This window comes from Camelus ferus, chromosome 14 (genome assembly GCF_009834535.1).
Source record: "Camelus ferus isolate YT-003-E chromosome 14, BCGSAC_Cfer_1.0, whole genome shotgun sequence".
In the NCBI taxonomy this organism is placed as follows: domain Eukaryota; kingdom Metazoa; phylum Chordata; class Mammalia; order Artiodactyla; family Camelidae; genus Camelus; species Camelus ferus.
The window spans coordinates 23,965,981-23,983,367 of NC_045709.1; the positions used below are offsets into that span (position 1 = coordinate 23,965,981).

A 17,387-nucleotide genomic window follows, 5' to 3' on the forward strand; every position below is an offset into this window, starting at 1 on the left:
GGAGGGCGTGGGTGCTCGCGTCAAACACTGCCATTTAACTGCACCGCTGGACCCTACGTCCGCTGCCCCTTTGTCCCTCGCCCCACCTGGCACTCCCAGTGGTTTGCTGCGTTTGTCTACAGCTGTGTTCTTCCCGGTGGTGGCTCCGAGCACCAGCCTAAAGCAAAATGAACAGCCGCTGTCAACCACACCTGCACGGTCGTCAGACTCTCAGAGAAACCATGGGACTTCAGGTGCTGGCTCCTCCCCATTGCCAGATACAGAACACGGACACCCACGCGACTCTATCCCTCTCGTCACCACCGTGACCCCAGTGCTTCCGACAGAGAGGAAGCATGATAAACCTTTGAGTGAGAACGTGAATGAATGGTCAGCACGCTGACAAAACAACTGGTTTTATCTGAAGAAGACGCAATAACTTGAAAAGACATCTGCACCCCTGCGTTCACTGCAGTTATTTACAACAGCAAGATGTGGGAACAACCTAAGTGCCCGTCGATGTTTGAATGGATAAAAAAGAAGTGGCTTCTGCATGTGTGTGCACAACACAGCACCGTTGGATCAGCTGGGAAGAGGAACTCCTGCCGTTTGCAGCAACACGGAGGGACCCGAGGGCATTACGCTCAACGAAACAAAGACAGACACGCAGGATCTCGCTTGCTGGGACACAGAAACTCAGAGACGCAGAGAACAGACTGGTGGTTGCCGGGCTGGGCGGAAGGGGGTCGAAGCTACAAGCTTCCAGTTACAAAACAAACGCACTGTGAGGCTGCAGCGCAGCGCGGTGACTCGAGCTGCTGGGACTGAACTGCACATCCGAAAGAACCTGTGAGGTTCTCCTCACAAGGAAAAGACAAACTTCTCCTCTGGATGCAGGCGGGGGTGTCTAGACTTAGGGTGGTGCTCATTTCAGAATATACTGTCCACCTGTGATTAATATGATGTTGTACGTCAATTCTATCTCAGTGAAAACAAAACAGAAAAGAACACCAGATTCTCCATAGTAAGTAACAAATGGCAGACTTGTAACCCACAAGAGCTTCTGTGCTGTGAAGAATGCATAGAACATTTTGAGGCTCCAAGAAAATGTGTTAAAATACCTGATCTTATGAAAGTGAGAGGCTGAGAGCGGCCACGTGGAGGAAATGTCATCACAAGAACGGTGGGGAAACCAGGAGCGGGAAAACAGCCAGCCCCGTGCAGGGTGACGCACCCTGCGCCCGCAAAGGCACAGGAAAGGGAAAATGATTCGTGAAAGGATCACGTTCACGGAATGACTTGCTTCCGCTGTGGGGTGACAGGGTGTGGTGGAGGCGAACCAGGCGCCAGGGCAAGAGGGAGATGAGAGAAAAACTGGAGACTCCTTTAGGGAGAAAAATTTAAAAGATAAAACATTTTCATTTCGAAGCTTCCCTCTTCCCCAGTATTTTCGGAACAGAGTTTGCAAGGAGAGGAAAATTGCTGCAAACCAGCTGTGCGGCCAGCAGGGTGGTTCAGGGACAGCCATCCTGAAAACGACCCGGGGACTGTCACCGGGCGGGGCCGCTCCCATCACCGGAGCAACGTGCGCTTCTGAGCAGGCGATGCCGGAGCAGACCAGCGAGCCCGCGGGGTGAGTTGTGCGGCTCTGCTCTGCAGGCGGGGCGTGGAGGGGTCTCCACGCAGACACTAGACCCTGACAGTCCTGGCGGTGGGTGGGAGCTCAGTCATCCCCTGCAGGCTTTCAGCCAACTTGGCTGAACTGAATGACACTCACTTCCCCAACCGGAGTAATGACTTTAAAAAAGGCTCTTCCTTTATTAAGAAATCATCTCTGCGGAATTATAATCTAGGGTGTGATATTGCTGTAGAATTTCTTGCATATAATTAAAACGTAATGTCCTGTACTAGCTAACGCCCAAGTCCCTGCTGTTCAGTGGGGTGAGGAGTGACATGGAAACAGTCCACACACGCACACAAACAGCCATTGTCCATAAACACAGACCAAAGAGCTATGCGACTCAGCTCACAAGTAGCTCAAATAGACCAAGAACTTCGACTCTGAAGTATTCCATGGGGTCATCTAAGGATTCAGCATGTGTCCGCCCGGGGCGTCAAAGGATCCTGGGAGGCAGATGTCTCTTCCTCTGAAGCTCAACTCTCAGTCTAGGTGGGGGCCAGGGACGAAGTGGCCCTCACACACATCAGCGCCCCCCCAAAGTCACAGGAAGACGTCATTCTTGCCTGTTCCCACTTCCGCCACTGCTCCGCTCCAGGCGCGTGAGGCTGGTGAGGAGCCCGGAGACGGGGCAGGTGCCCAGCTGTGTGTGTCTGGGGCAGCCACGTCCAGTAAATCCTTCTTAAGTGAAAAGTGAATGAACCTCTCTGAACTCCAGCCTCCCCCTCTGTCACGTGAAAATCCTGCCTCTTCTGAGAAGTGTTCTCAGATGAATGATGTGCATGAAAGCTCTTCAGAAGCACATCCGACAGCCCGCAAGGTCTCCGGCAGGGCTCGCCAGCCGCCACACCCACAGTGGAGACCTGGGCTTGGTGAGGGCGGATTCTGCGCCCGGATGTCAGCTGTGTGGGGTCACTTTTCCACTGCATCTTCCTGATTCCGTCTGCAACACCTCGCCGGGCTTAACCACCTTCACTCAGCACAGCTTAAAAACCATTTCAGTGTCACTCCTCACCCCACACTAAATTACATGGACTTAGCTGTTGGCTATTACAGAATATTAACTTTTAATGACATGCAAAAACATCTTATAGCAAAATCACGCCCATAGATTGTAATTTTGCAGGGATATTTTCTTAATAAAGGAAGAGTCTTCATCATTAATTGGATTAGGGAAGTGAGCACTCATTCAGTTGAACAAAATTCCCTGAAAAACTGCTGTAGACAAGGCACTTTACTGGGTGCTGTGATGGGTACTATGTGCTGGGTGCTATGGTGGGTACTAGGTGCTAGGTACCAGGTGCTGGGAGCTGTTCTGGGTGCTGTGCTGGGTACCAGGTGCTGGGTGCCGTGCTGGGTACTAGAAGAGGCATGTACTGTTGCGCTCTCAGCATAACACATAATGACCTCAGTACAAACTAACTGAATGGCTAACACAAGGCACAGGGCATGGCCTGTTCGGACACAACAGTTTGGTGCCACCCAACTCAGGGATGTGGGTCGTGGGATGACTGACGCCAGCTGCTTGTCTGAGCCCAGCTGGATGTGCACTGGCCGAGGACGTGACCTGAGTCGTGGGCTGTGAGTCGGAGAGGACGCTCGGCCTCCCAGCTGCTGCGTGACAGTGTGCGGGCGACTCTCCCCCGAGGTGCGTGGAGATTCTCGTAGAAGATTAAAAAGAGAAGTGGTGGTGGGGGCACAGCCCTGTTCACAGTGGAGGCAGAGGACTGGCTGCCCAGATTGTTTTAGCTGGAGCTGTGACGCGGGGGCCAAGGAAGGGAAAATAGCTTTGGCTTCAAGTCAAAGTCCAGCCGTTGGGCTGGACAGTCCAGTCCACCGAACCAAAGTCTGAAGTTAGCTCAGAGCCTGCAAGTACCCTGAGGGCTCAGCTGTGTAGTAGATAAATAACCATGTCCAAGGCCTCTTTGCCCCTCAGGAGACGCCGCTCGGAGCAGGGCTTGGGGACTAACAGATGCTCACCGCTACGTATAAAGTAGATGAACGACAAGGACCTGCCTAGAGCCCAGGGAACCGTGTTCGATTCCGTGTAATAACCTGTAATGGAAAAGAACCTGAAAAGAAAACACATGCAGATGTTTACACGTGTAACTGAGCCACTTTGCCGTACACCTGAAACTAACATTGTGAATCAACTACACTTTAGTAAAAAATTTAAAAGAAGGAAAGGACGAAAGGGAGGAAGGAAGGAAGACAGGAAAGACCAGACCAGACCAGACCGCTCTGAGAACCGAGACCTGCGGACGTGGGGCATGGACGCTGGGTGAACCAGCCCCGGGCTCCCTTCCGAGTCTTTGTCGTTTCGCTGTAAGAATTCGAAGCCCCTAAACTTCTGACCGGCCTCCGCACAGAGCCCGTGAATGAACAACCCTGTGTGGGGGGAGGACGGATGAGAGGAGGCGGAGCAGAGGGAGGCAGGGCTCCCGGGGGCGGCCTCCCCCTCTCGCAGCAGCACCCAGAGCGCCCGCCCCAACCCTCGTGCTCCACCGCTCCATCCGCCCCCTCGCTCCTGGCACCCGCGCGTCTGGCCTCCGCAGGCCCGCTTTTCCAGAAGGTGGCTGAGCTGGAGGTGCTCCCTGCGGCCTTTTCAGATCGACTTCTTTCACTTAGTCGCACGCATCTAAGTTTCCTAATGTGTCTTCGCAGCTTGATACCTCACTTCTTTTTATCACCAAATGATACCCCGTTGTTTGGATGGACCACAGTTTATTTCTCCATCCACCTACTGAAGGATGTCTTGGTTGCTTCCAGGTTTTGACCACTATAAATAAAAGTGCTATAAACCTTCACGTGCAGGTTTTTTGTGGACATAAGCTTTCAACTCGTTTGGGTAGATACCAAGGAGCATAATTTCTGGGTCACATGGTAAGAGTAGGTTTAGTTTTATAAGAAACTGCCAAACTGTCTTCCAAAGTGGCTGTGGATTTCGAATCCCCACCAGCAATGAGTGAGAGTTCCTGTTGCCCCACATCCTCGCCAGCATTTGGTCTTTCCAAGGTTTTGCATTTGAGACATTTTAACAGGGGTGTAATAGTAGCTCGTTGATTTCATTTGCTCCTCCCTGATGACACGCGATGTGAGCATGTCCTCGTGTGCTTATTTGCCATCTGTGTTTCTTCTTCAGGGAGGCGGCTGTTAGGGTGTTTGGCCCATTTTTAAATGGGCAATGCTTTCTCATTGTTGAGTTCTAAGAGTTCTTTGTGTATTCGGGGTACAGGTCCTTCATCAGGTGTGTGTTTTGCAAATATTTTCTCGTCTGTAGCTTGTTTTTCCCTTCTCTTACCAGTTCTTCTGCAGAACAGAAGTTTTTCATTTTAATGTAGCCCAACCTACAATATTTTCTTTCATGGATCATGCTTTTGGTGTTGTATCTAAAAAGTCATCACCAAACCTAAGGTTACCTCTAGATTTTTTCTCCTATGTTACCGTCCAAAGTTTTACGTTTTGGGTTTTATATTTAGATCTAGGATCCATTTTGAGTTAGTTTTTGTGAAAGTTCTGTGTCCAGATTCTTTCTTTATCTTCCTTCCTCTCTCTCTCGCTCTCCCTCCCTTTCTTTCCCCTGGTGGAAGTGGGGGATGTGCGTGTCCAGGTGTTCCAGCGCCATGTATTGAAAAGACTATCCTTCCTCCATCGAACTGCCTTCGCTCCTTCATCGGCTCAGTTCACTGGATTCGTGTGGGTCGGTTTCTGGGCTCCTTCTTCTGTCGTTGATTCTTCCATCGACGGCACGCTGTCCTGATGGCTGCCGCTTGATGGCGCGTCTCGAAGTTGGACAGCGCCACGCTCCAGCTCTGCTCCCCTCCAGTGTGTGTTGACTGACTGTTCTGGGTCTTCTACCTTTTGCCTTTCTGCTCTTCTGCCTGATAGAACCTTTACGATCAGCCTGCTTGCTGCATCCACAGGTAGCTTGCTGAGATTTGACTGAGAGAGCTTTACATCTAGAGACCAAGTGGGGAAAAACTGACATCTTAGTAATGTTGAGTCCTCCTGTCCAAGAACATCGCTATGGGTTGAATTTGGTTCCCCTCAACCACGCTGAAGCCCGAACCCCCAGCACCTGTGAACGCGAGCTTATTTGGAAACAGAGTTTTGCAGCTGTAATCAGCGGGGATGATGTCATACTGGGTCCGGGCGGACTCTAGATCCAATGTGACTGGTGTCCTTTAAAAAGACCAGCAATTTCAGCGGAGACAGAAACACATGGGGAAGGAGGCCACGTGAGACAGCGGCGGCAGCCGGAAGGTGGCAGCTGAAGCCCCACCCCACCCCACCCCCGGGGCTGCGGAGAACCAGGGAAGCGCTTCGCCCTTCCCTAGAGCTTTCCGAGGGACCGCAGCCAGGCCAAAGCCTTAACTTTGAACTTCTAGACTCCAGAACTGTAAGAGAAAAGGGAAACTCTGTCATTTTACTCATCCAGCTTGTAGCAGTTTGTTATAGTGGCCCTAAAACCTGATTCAAACACGAAACAGCTGCTTGTGTTGTTTAGAGCTTCTGTGACTTCCTCCGCCAGCTCTGCGGTTTCCCCATAGCGATCTCGTACGTATTTCACTAGATTTACACCTAAGTATTTAATTTTTTCATGTTAATATAAATACTGTTGTATTTTTCATTTCAGATTCCAGTTGTTCATTGCTGATAATAGGAAAGCAATTGACTTCTGCGTATTAATCTTGTATCCTGTAAGGTTTCTGTAATTGTTTATTAGTTCCAGGAGAACTTCACTGCTTCTTTCAGATATTTTATACATGTCATGTATACAATGAGAGTCTTATTTCTTCCTTTCCAATCTGTGTGCTTTGTATTTCCTTTCCTTGGGTTACCACGCTGGGAGGCTCCTCCAATATGCTGTCGACGGAACGGGGGTCGTGGCATCTGCCCTTGCTCCTGACCTTGGGGAAAAGCATTCAGTTTCTCGCCACTAAGGTTCACGTTAGCTGGAGGCTCCTGTGGGCATCCTTTAACAACCTCAGCCCCCTCTGCTCCTAGTTTGCTAAGGCTTTTTTTAAATTGTGAGTGGATATTGGATTTTCTGATACTTGTCAGAATTATCAAGATCATCAGAAACAAGGGAAGGCTGAGAAACCATCACAGCTCAGGGGAGCCCAAGGAGATGTGACGGCTGAACAGGATGTGGGACCCCGCATACAAATCCTGGGCCAGAAGAAGGGCATTAGTAAAAACCACGGAGCCCTGAGTGAAGAGGACCTCAGGGAGTCACAGTTCATCAGTGCTGATCCATGAATTACAAGTGAGCCACACTGATGCAGGAAGGTGACTTAGAGGAAACTCGGAGCAGGGGCTGTGGTAACTCTCTGCACTTCGCAGTTTTTCTGAAAATCTAACACTGTTCTAAAATCAAAATTTTGTTGTAAAAAATAAACGCACCAACCACAGCCACGTCTCTTAGTGATAAACTCGGAAACCAACGAGGAGCCCGCAGAGCAGCCGTGCACAGCGTGTCGCAAGCTCGGCCCGGCGGGTCCAGGGCTGCAGCAGGACACAGCGCACCTCCAGACGACCCCTCCGTGCGATGCCACTGAGCCACTCCCGACCCCAAAACAGCATCGACCGTCATAACCATACCCCACGTCCTCCCCGGAAGTCCGAGCCTCGTCACAGATCTGAAAATCAAACCAGGAAACTCTTGGGACAGACCGTCTCCTCTGTGTGTCCAGCCTAATATAGACCCGCTCAGTCCAGGCTTTTTTGTTGAAGAAACAGATAAATGTCAGTTTTTATTTAAGTAGGGTGCTGACTGCCGGATCTCTAGGACTTCATCAGTTGCACGGAGAGCCCATGTGCTGTTTCCAGCTTAGGCTGTGGAAGTGGAGCAAACGTAACGCGAGTCACTCGGCAGGGGGCGGGGGGCTGTCCTCCTTCTCTGCGCAAAGCTCAAGTGGCCACCCAGGGGATTTAGAGATTTTCAAAACAGCACCTCAGCATCACCCCTTCAAACCTCCTGCTGTAGTAAAGGTATATCTGCACGTCATACGTTTTGTGCTGATTAAATTTGTAACATTGGAAAACATTATTAAGATGCAGAGAGACGGTATCAAGTGAGTTTCATGTCACTGATTACAACAGGACTACAAACATTTAGATTTTAGAATTGTGTGACATTGTTAAGCAGACAGTAGGGTTGTGATCATCTCCTGAAGGTTTTTTCAAATTTGGCACAAAAAGCCAACAATCGGTCAACACTCCAGACGCCTATGGATATCATCAGCTTAAAATGTTTAACTTTTCGGCTTCAGACAAACATCTCAACAAGTCTGTAAGTTTCATATAGTCCATATTTAATTTCTGCTACAGCAGGGCCATCTGATGAGAAGTGAAAATTGAATGTGGGGTTAAACATTAAGAAACAAATGACAAAATGAAAAGCCAGCGGCCGTGGGGCTGGCGCTGACCACCTGAACAGGGAAAGAGATGTCTGGCCCGGTGCAGGACGGCTCCCTTTGGGACACCTGAACAAACACAGCACATTCTCTGTGACCACTCGGGTTGGAAAGGTCTTTGCTGGATGGGTCCTGGAGCAGCTGCCCTAGGTCCAGAGCGTCAGCGCTTGGGCTCTGCGGCATGGAGCTGGGCCTATAGGAGTGGGAACGTGGGCCGTGGTGCTTCAGGGGCAAGAGTGAGTTCCAGGACCAACGTGCAGGTAGTCCCCGGGCAGTGTCTGCTGTGTGCAGAGTACTTCGCCTGGTGCTGTGGGGAACAAGGGGAGGGGGCTTAAGCTGCTATAATTCCCAAGGAAGTTTACAATCTGCTTTTAAAATTGAGTTATTTTACTGTGCAGACGTTTGTGCCTGGCTGGAGGGTTTGTTTTTGGCAGGGAGCTGGGGAGGGGCCTGGAAAAGGGTGGGACTTTGAAGGGCAGAAGTGGACCAGCCAAACCCCCTAGGCCAGGGCACACTCAGGGCACGGCACACATGAAGGAAGCAAGTGCGTCTCATGGAAAAGTCTGAAGCAGGGTTTCTCTCTCCCCACCCTTACCTTCAAGGCATTCCAGGGGCCGCCTCAAAATGCTCTCAGCCTATCTGACTCAGGGGCAATTCTTGGAGAACCTTCTTCTCAAATAAAATATTTCAGAAGGTGGATTTTTATAAAGTCTTGCTTTATTCTCCACGACCTTGAAGACAAATCTTAAGAAGCACCACTAATCCTTTGCCTTGGAGAACAGGCCGAAATCCGCAGCATCCGGTTTAGAAGGGGACATTTAATTGCCAAACAATTGTGTGGAATAAGTAAGACACACATCTCTCGTGTGTTGTAGGACAGGTTTGAACCTGAAAAGCCGTAAATGGCTCCAAACACTCCCACCCCGCGGGTCCCTGCAGCCCCTGCCTGGGGCGGCCCTGGGTGCTGGGAGCCTGGGAGGGAGAGGCGGCCGGAGCCCAGGCCCCGCTCTGCCTTCCCCGGAGGAGGTGACTAACAAAACAACCCCTTTAACTCTAATAAGCGGTCATTAATTAATAAAGGCCCACAGCCTCCGTGCCTGCAGGCTGCTCCCTAAGAGAGGGCCTTGCGCGGCCGTCAGAAGGTGGAAGTCTCCAGGAAAAAGGAGGTCGTGTCCGGGCAAAACACAGCCCGGCCCTAACATGCATCCCAACCGGTCCAACTCGGTCGGAAGCCCCGCTGTGGGCTCGGGCCCACCCGCCCAGGCCGCCTCCCCAGGGGCCCGGGCCCGGCGCAGCGGTTCCGCCCAGCCCGAGCGCAGGCTCTGCTCGCCGCGCCCCTGGGCCGCCCCACCGCTCCGGGACCAGGCTGGGCCACCCGCCTCAGCCCCTCCCCAGCGGCCCGCGCCCCTGCGGGCGAGTCCACCCTGCACCGCCGTGCGCGCCGCTCCCCGCGCCCGCGACGCACGGGCGAGAGTCCCGCCCTGCGCTGCGCGCCCCGCACCCCGCGCCCCGGGGCGAGCGCGCTCCAGTCGCCGCGCGCGGGCCTCGCGCATCCCGCCCGACGAGCGTCAGGACAGAGGCGGGGTGGGGCGCGGTTAAAAGGCGCCGCAGGTGGGCGCCGGGCCTGCGCCGAAGCGGCGGGAGAGGCGGCTGCAGACTTCCTGCCCGTCCGGCTGCAGCGGAGGCGCCGCCCCGCGACCGGACCCCGCGCCCCGGACCCCGGACCCCGGACCCCGCACCCCGCGCCCTGGACCCCGCGCCCGGCCGCAGCCCCGCTGAGCAGGTGAGCGGGCGGCGCGCCGCGCCATCCCGGCCCCTCGGGCGGAGGAATTGCCTCCGAGAAGCCAGAGCAGGTAGGTGGAAAGCCCGTGGCCCCTGCCCCTTGTCGCCCTGCTGGCCACCGCTCCGGGGGTCCTGCGGGTGGGGTGCTGTCCGCGTTGGCGTTGCCCGGACCAAACTTACCAGCCTGGGATCCGCATCGTCCTGGCGCGCTCGCAGGAATGAGGATGGACTGGTTTGACTTTTACCCCAGGTGGTCCCCCCTGACCTGCACAACGGGTTTTCTAGATGCTCCACGTCGTGTGTACGGACAAATGCCCCTTTCCCCCACTTCTGCTGCTGCGTTTCGATTTTCTTCGCTTTTATGGGTCACCGGCAGAGTCCGGCTCGCATTTGGAGGCGGGGGCCAGTCCCTCAGCCCGGGTAGAACTGGCCGGTGCAGCTGCATGATGAGACACACGCGGCAATAGCAGCACCGGACAACAGTAATTAAGTGTCATGGTGACACATCTCGGTTAGAAGGTGGAGGCACCAGAAGGGAGTTCCTGTCTGGTGAAGGAGACCAGTCCCAGGTAGCACCCGGCACGGTGTGGTTTTCTGACCAGCTTGGCCTCCCTTCCTGGAGAGGAGGACCGAGTCTGAGGTGAGTGCAGCCCGACGCAGCTCGGGTCGCCTGGAGGGGCTGGGGGCCCCAGGCCAGCGACCTCAGTGGCCGCAAGGTGGGATCTGGCTGTGGGTTTAGCCCTGGTTGAATTTAGCCATGCACCGTGGGGGTCCTTTCCTTGGGCAGACCAGATGCCACAGAAGTCTTCGTGCCTCGGTTCTGGCAGCGTCTGACCAGTGTCTTGGAAGAAGACGTCCTGCCCCTGCCAGTCTCCTTAGCCTTGCAGGACGCGCTGTGCAGAGCTTTGTCTGCTGCCCGGATCCCGCCGCGCCCGGGGGGTGGTGCTGGAGCCCAGCCACCCAAGGGGAGGACGTCCACCTAAGCCAGGGGCACAACTGGGGGGGAGGGCCCCCCTGCTGTCACCCCCGTGACACAACCCAGCCAGTCCAGCTGCTTTGCTCGTGTTTTCGTTTTAAAACAAATTCTCATGCAGGAAACGGGGACTTCATGCTTTTTTTCTTACTTGTCTCTTCTGGATTCGAAGAGCTTTATGAAGGGAAAGAACCAACAGAACTTCTGACAACAATTTCAATAGGATGAGGGGAAAATTCTAACTTGAAAACCCTCATCAGCACCCCCAATTCAATCGGAATGTTCCGGGAACTGTGAGTGGTTTGTATACTTGAGTTAAATGTTCGAGTAAAATTGTGGGCAGATGATTTCTGGCCCGAGGCTCTGGGTCCGTGAGGGCAGCGTCCTTCCAGTGGCTCCATTATCCTGCTAAGACTTCTGTTTGACTCACTGGATCCCTGAGAGTGGAGCTGGGTCCCCGGAGAGCCTTCCATTTTCATTCCCAGGATCACTTACCTCCAGCTGGACCTGCATGTTTGGAAAGGACACAGGCTGCTTGAATGAACAGAGATGCTAAATCGGGGGGGATTTAACTCTTTGAATTCTTTAATGGATTAAGAAATACATGTAGTTCTGTGAATGGTCCATTTTTACAGGTAGACTCCATAGAGAAAGTGGTTTCCGTCTTTACTGAGCTAATTTTGAAGAAGTATATGAATGCTTTCCTCTCTGCCGTCGCTCTGAAAGGACAGCTTTGATGAGGTTTTGAGCCGTTAAATTTAAAAATCGGCCATCAGGTTGTCCCTGGAATGAGCTGAGATCTCCAAAGACAAAAGGAAAAGACTTTTTGATTAAAGAGAGACTTTGAGATTTTTTTTTTGGATTGCTGACTTGGGGGTAAGGGCTTGTATCCAGTTTCTAGAACTCTATCTTCTCCTTTTTCTGTTGTTCCAGGGATGGGCTGGGGCTTGTATTGTTATTGTATTGTTATTATTATCTTAATAATACTGTTAGTATTACTATTATCTTGATAGGGAAAAGATTTTATTTTGATGTTATTGTGTATTCGAAGTTCAGAGCATCAGGAGACTGGCTGGGTCCAGGGGAAAACCACCACGGGGTCGTACAGGAGACACCAGAGAGCCCTGAGGAACTTTGGCCACGTCTAGTACTGTCCTCCACAGGTCACATCCTCACGGACCTGGGAGCCACACAGATCCACCTTCCTGGGGTTGCTGAGCGACGCTGGCTGCCTGGTGAGGTGACCGATGGTGCAGGGAAGCCGGGCCCTTGAAGAGGAAACCTTGCTCTGAGTCTTCTCTGGCCCCCAAGCTGTGAGTCCCTAAAGTGAGGCTGAGGCCACTGGTTTTGCTCTGACTTTACTGCCCTTTCTCAGGGGAGGCTCCTCAGCAGCCCATAGCCAACATGGAGATGGGGCCCTGTTCTGTTCCCAGGCCCATCAGAGACCTGGGAAGGACTTGGGAAGGGTCATGGGGGGCGTGGGGCCCTCAGCCTGCGAGGGGACTCTGGGACCCTGTCATGTTTAGGGCCCATCAGTGAAAGTAAAACGACTTTGTTAAGCAAAACAGTTGTGATTAAATTCTTAAGAAGTTTAAGATAGTCAAGAAATGATGTCACTGAGCAGAATGCTAATAGACAAGTGACTTCAATTGTGAAAGGGACGTTCAGTGTCTCTTCACAGGACTGTGGTCTGATCAGAAGTAAGGAGGTGGGAGGGTACATCCCGGGTGGAGCACGGGCTCAGCATGGCGGGTCCCGGGTGCTATCCCCGGTGCTCCGCCAGAAAAAGAAGAAGAAGAAGAGTCAGCGGTTTTATCTTCAGAGCTAAGTGTCTGGGCTGGAGCTGGCTGTCCACCGTGATCAGACCCTCCTCCACCAAGTGCCACGCGCCTCCGTGATTCCTGCTCGGTGAAGACGAGGAAGCAGAGTGTATCTGTTCTTCCTTAAGAGAGAGCCCAGAAGGCGTCACTTAACCCTCTCGGGGTCACAAAGAAAGAGTTAATGTTTTACTTTTTTTTGAAGCCGCTCCTCCCTTGGCTGCAGCCTGCTTGAGGCAGGAGAGGAGAGAGGCGCTTTGTTTAACCCTAATTGTGAGAACCGGACGGAGGCAGTGACTTTGGGAAGTGATTTTTGAAGCGTACTGGCCTTCAGATCCTCTGTAACCAGAAGTTTAGGAAAGGGCCCCGGGGGCTGCTCCTCGGGGAGGGTGTGAGTGAGGGGGAGGTGCCCCTGTCCCACTTCTGTGCCCCCCCAGTGACCGTGGCAGGAGGGGGCAGTGGTACCCCAGCCGGATCCTTGTGAGTCTGTGTCCTGACGCTCATCCCTCTGCTCTAAGCCCGGGAGGATGGCGTGCAGGCCGGTCCCGGGCGGATCTGGAGGGAGCCCCGGAAGGTGCGAGGACCGAGGTCGGGGCTGCAGGGCACTCGGTGCATGGGGCGGTGGGGCGCGTAGGGAGCAGCCCCTCCTCCGGCACCCCCTCCCCCGCGAGCCCCCCCACAGGTGCAGGAAAACCTGTGAGCCGTGTTTGTCTGAAGAGAGGGTTTTCACTTTCAGAAGGTTCTCGGAGGCTTCATGATCCTTCTTCTCTGAGCGGAAGGCTGGGTCTTCTGCAGCAACTAGGAGATGAGCCTTCACCCGGGGTTTCCAGTGTGAAGGGCACCGGGGGGGAAGGGGAAGCCAGGACTGCCCGGCTCGGTGCAGGAAAGTGAGCACTTTTCGTGATAGCCTGGGGTTCCCTGTTGGAAGAGGCTCTTTAAGCAGTTTCCCAAGAACGTGTGATTCTGGCAAATGATGTTCCTGGAGCTGGGAATAAACAGCAGTGTGTTGCAGAAAGGAACCAACAAGTGTTTGGCTTCCTTTTCCCTTCTGAGTCTGCCAGGCAAACCAGATTATGTCATTCCAGTGAATGTTTTTTTTTTTTTCTTGGATAAGCCGTTTAATTAATAATCTACCATGGAACCTCCATGATCCTCCGACAAAAGGAAACAGTGATTCAGAGGGAGTTTGGAAATGAACTTGTGTGCCTGAGTTCCTGCCTTGGTGTCACTGAGCACAGTCTGAGTCCAGCTGAATCAAGATGGTCTGAAAGCCCCAGAAGGAGGGTAGAGGGCTTCCCGGGTGGGTGCTCCTTGTCAGAAAGCCCCCAGCAGCTTAGCGGCCGAGGTGACAAGACGCCACAGTGCACGTCATCGAGAGGAGTGTGCCTCAGTCTGTAACGCGGCAGCAGTTGTAGAAATCGAGGGAAGTTTCCACTAACTAACCCATCTTTGCTAACGTCTAGGATTTGCCCGCACGATGGACTGGGGCACCCTGCACACGTTCCTCGGGGGCGTCAACAAGCACTCCACCAGCATCGGGAAGATCTGGCTCACCGTCCTCTTCATCTTCCGCGTCATGATCCTCGTGGTGGCCGCCCAGGAGGTGTGGGGGGATGAGCAGGCCGACTTCACCTGCAACACGCTGCAGCCCGGCTGCAAGAACGTCTGCTACGACCACTTCTTCCCCGTGTCCCACATCCGGCTCTGGGCGCTGCAGCTCATCTTCGTGTCCACGCCCGCCCTGCTGGTGGCCATGCACGTGGCCTACCACAGACACGAGAAGAAAAGGAAGTTCATTAAGGGAGAGATAAAGAACGAATTCAAGGACATTGAAGAGATCAAGAGCCAGAAGGTCCGCATCGAGGGCTCCCTGTGGTGGACCTACACCAGCAGCATCTTCTTCCGGATCATCTTCGAGGCGGCCTTCATGTACGTCTTCTACTTCCTGTACAACGGCTACCACCTGCCCTGGGTGCTGAAGTGTGGCATCGACCCCTGCCCCAACCTGGTGGACTGCTTCATTTCCAGGCCCACGGAGAAAACCGTGTTCACCGTCTTCATGATCTCCGCGTCTGTGATCTGCATGCTGCTGAACGTGGCCGAGCTGTGCTACCTGCTCCTGAAGGTGTGTTTCAGATCGAGACGAGCACAGACGCAAAGAAATCACCCCAATCACACCCTCAGAGAGAGCAAGCAGAACGAGATGAACGAGCTGATTTCCGAGGGCGGGCAGGGCGCCGTCACCGGCTTTCCCCGCTGAGCGCCGAGGCCCCGCGTGGCTGGCTGGTCGTCACAAAGCTGGGGCTTCTCCGCAAGGCGGTGCCCCCGGGGGTCCTGGCTCTAGGCTGGGACTTTGTCCTTTCAAACGGCTTTTGTAACACGTAGATACTTGAGGTAACTTTCTGTAGAGAAACCGGGTCATTCTTGTGCTGCTTAATCAGCGTGTGGTCCATCCCTGACAGCCAGGCCTCGCGCGGCTTTAACGCGTGGATGTGAGTGGGCCATCTGACAGTGGGTAGTTCCTGAAAATTTAAGGACATAACTGTTGTCGATACAGATCGTTTCTTTAAAAATTGATACTTTTATTAGTAAAAGATATTTTTATAGGATTGAATGTTTTAGATCTGACTCGGAATTTATATAAAGTGTTTTTGGAATGACTGGTCTTTCTCACCTGGAAAAGCACACACGGTTAGTTTTAGAATTATAGCATAGGTGTCTCAGTTGTGAACTTACTGTGCTTGTTGTAAGTGCTGCTTTGCATCGTCTGCTGACAAATCTGTGACCTCCCATGATACTCTTGGGGTGGGAGGAGTTCGTTGCACAATAGATATCCTGTCACTACTTTCTGGATGGACAGAGTGGTATGCAAGCGGGGAGCTTTTTTAAACAGGCCCCTTTGCGATCGTCTTGCACGTGACACAGGAACGTGCTCCTTCAATAAAGGTCAGCTCTTGGCTGAAGGCTGCATGGCTCGCGGGTGTCTGTTCTGCAGGGGGCCGTGGAGCCCCGTCGCTGGCGGGGCGATGAGCAGGTCGGGGTGCGTGGCTGAAGCGCCAGGGCTCACAGACTCCCGCATCCTCACATCCCACGGGCAGAGGCTGAGTTTAGCCGGGAGAGGGGTTGGCGGTTCTGGGACACGGAAAATGTCCTCTGGGTCAGTTCAGCCTTGACAGAGGAGGCTGGGAGGCTCTTGGCCGTCCTCTAAGGACTCGTTACCTGAGTCCTTCAGTCCTTGGGGACTGAAGGGGCCCTGGCCCCACCCCCACCGATGGAGACGAGGAAGCCTTCCCGCCGGTTCCCGCTGGACACACGCCCCGAGTGCGGGTATCGGCGCAGCGGCGGAAGGCTGGTCACTGGAGCCCGAACACGTGAGGCCACCTCTGTCAGGGTGCAGCAGCACACGTGCTAAGCGTGGGGACACCCAGCGAGTAAGGGGCATTCCTGAGGGCTTGACACGTGCCGGGGTTCCAGAACCTCTCCCCAGAAAAACGGCAAAGCCCGTCTCATTTTCTTCAGGCTCCAAAGCAAGTTCCAGACACATCATTTCATCCGTATTTTAGTGTCGATCTATAAAAACCAAGACCTAACCTTTTAAAACAAAACCAGTTCCAGCTGAAACCTAGGCAGCGTTCATAATTCCCCCTCGTCCCACAACATGCTTTCTTTTTAAATGGCTGTTCGAACGGGCCTCGAAGGAAGTCCATAAACAGGAAGGGGGAACATCGTGGGGGATGAGACACCTTGGCAGCACCCACACCTCCGTGGGCCGTGCCCCCACCTCGGCCCCCGCCGGCCCCCCTTTCTCCGTCACGTCCCGTCTCTGCCCTGCTCCTTCACCCCCTCAACAGCTCTACCCTCTGGAGCTGCCTCCCCTCCGCCCGACGAGGTCCGAGTTGGGTGGCCACCCTCCAGCCTCTCACCCGCCCCCCAGCACCTGAATTGGGGTCCAGCCTCATCCCAAGCCCAGGCCGTCATCAGCACTGGTGATGCTCTGAACCCCAGTCCAACGGCTCCTTCTCAGTTGTCATCTGCTTAACACTCTTCCTGAGGCCTTGTCCTGGATTCCAAGACCCTGCCCAACCCGACTGTGTGTCTCCACTCCAGCAGCTCCTGGGCCTCCTGCACGAGCTTCCCCCCCACCGCACCACTCGGGTGAACACCTTTCTTTTCTCCTGAGACATGAGGACACGGCGGCTCAGAGAGGTTAAGTCACTTGCCCAAGGTCACCCAGCTGAGAAGCAGCTGAGCCAACAGTCAAAGCAGGCTGACCATTCCCAGAGTTGCTGGCCTAGCTGCCAGCTCCCAAGGCTTCTTCCTGGTGACCACGTGCACCAGGCAGCGTTCAAGACCCCCGCTCCCCATCCAGCTCCAACAACCAGCGGTAGGCGGGTCACGTTCCCACGAGGGTCTCACCTGCCCAGCCCCCGCCTGCCTGATGCTCACGCTAATCCCAGACAGGCCACGTCATCTGTAAACATTTCAATGTAAGCGTCTAGACTAACATTTTAAAACAAAAACAGAATGCCATCATCACACTAAAAAAGCCAGTTCGTGTTCATAATTCCCCAATTGTCCTATAAATGTCCTTTTTTCTTCTTTTAAGTTACACTTGTTATTTTGGGATAATTGTAGATTCACACGTAGGTGTAAGAAATAACACCGAGGTCCCATGTGCTCGTGGCACCATGTCTGCCAGTGGCAACATCTTGCAAAACTGTGGTACAAGAGCCCAGCAG

The 17,387-nt window shown here is 53.6% G+C and overlaps 1 protein-coding gene across 4 annotated transcripts; it reads left to right on the forward strand.

Annotated features, from left to right (window-relative positions):
- Nucleotides 1-9,650: 9,650 nt before the first annotated feature.
- Nucleotides 9,651-15,616, forward strand: GJB6 (gap junction protein beta 6). Of its 4 annotated transcripts, none has more exons than XM_032496509.1 (3): nt 9,651-9,929; nt 11,995-12,157; nt 14,112-15,616. In XM_032496509.1, the coding sequence occupies exon 3, from the start codon at nt 14,126-14,128 to the stop codon at nt 14,906-14,908; it is 783 nt and encodes a 260-aa protein (XP_032352400.1). In that variant the 5' UTR covers nt 9,651-9,929; nt 11,995-12,157; nt 14,112-14,125; the 3' UTR covers nt 14,909-15,616. The 4 variants fall into 4 exon arrangements, with proteins under 4 accessions (XP_032352400.1, XP_032352397.1, XP_032352398.1 ...); XM_032496506.1 differs by having other exon boundaries at nt 9,655-9,929; nt 11,995-12,144; XM_032496507.1 differs by having other exon boundaries at nt 9,655-9,859; nt 11,995-12,144.
- Nucleotides 15,617-17,387: the final 1,771 nt, after the last annotated feature.

Bases quoted from the DNA above. Each gene is read 5' to 3' on its own strand.
- GJB6 (XM_032496509.1), top strand. From the start codon at position 14,126: ATGGACTGGGGCACCCTGCACACGTTCCTCGGGGGCGTCAACAAGCAC.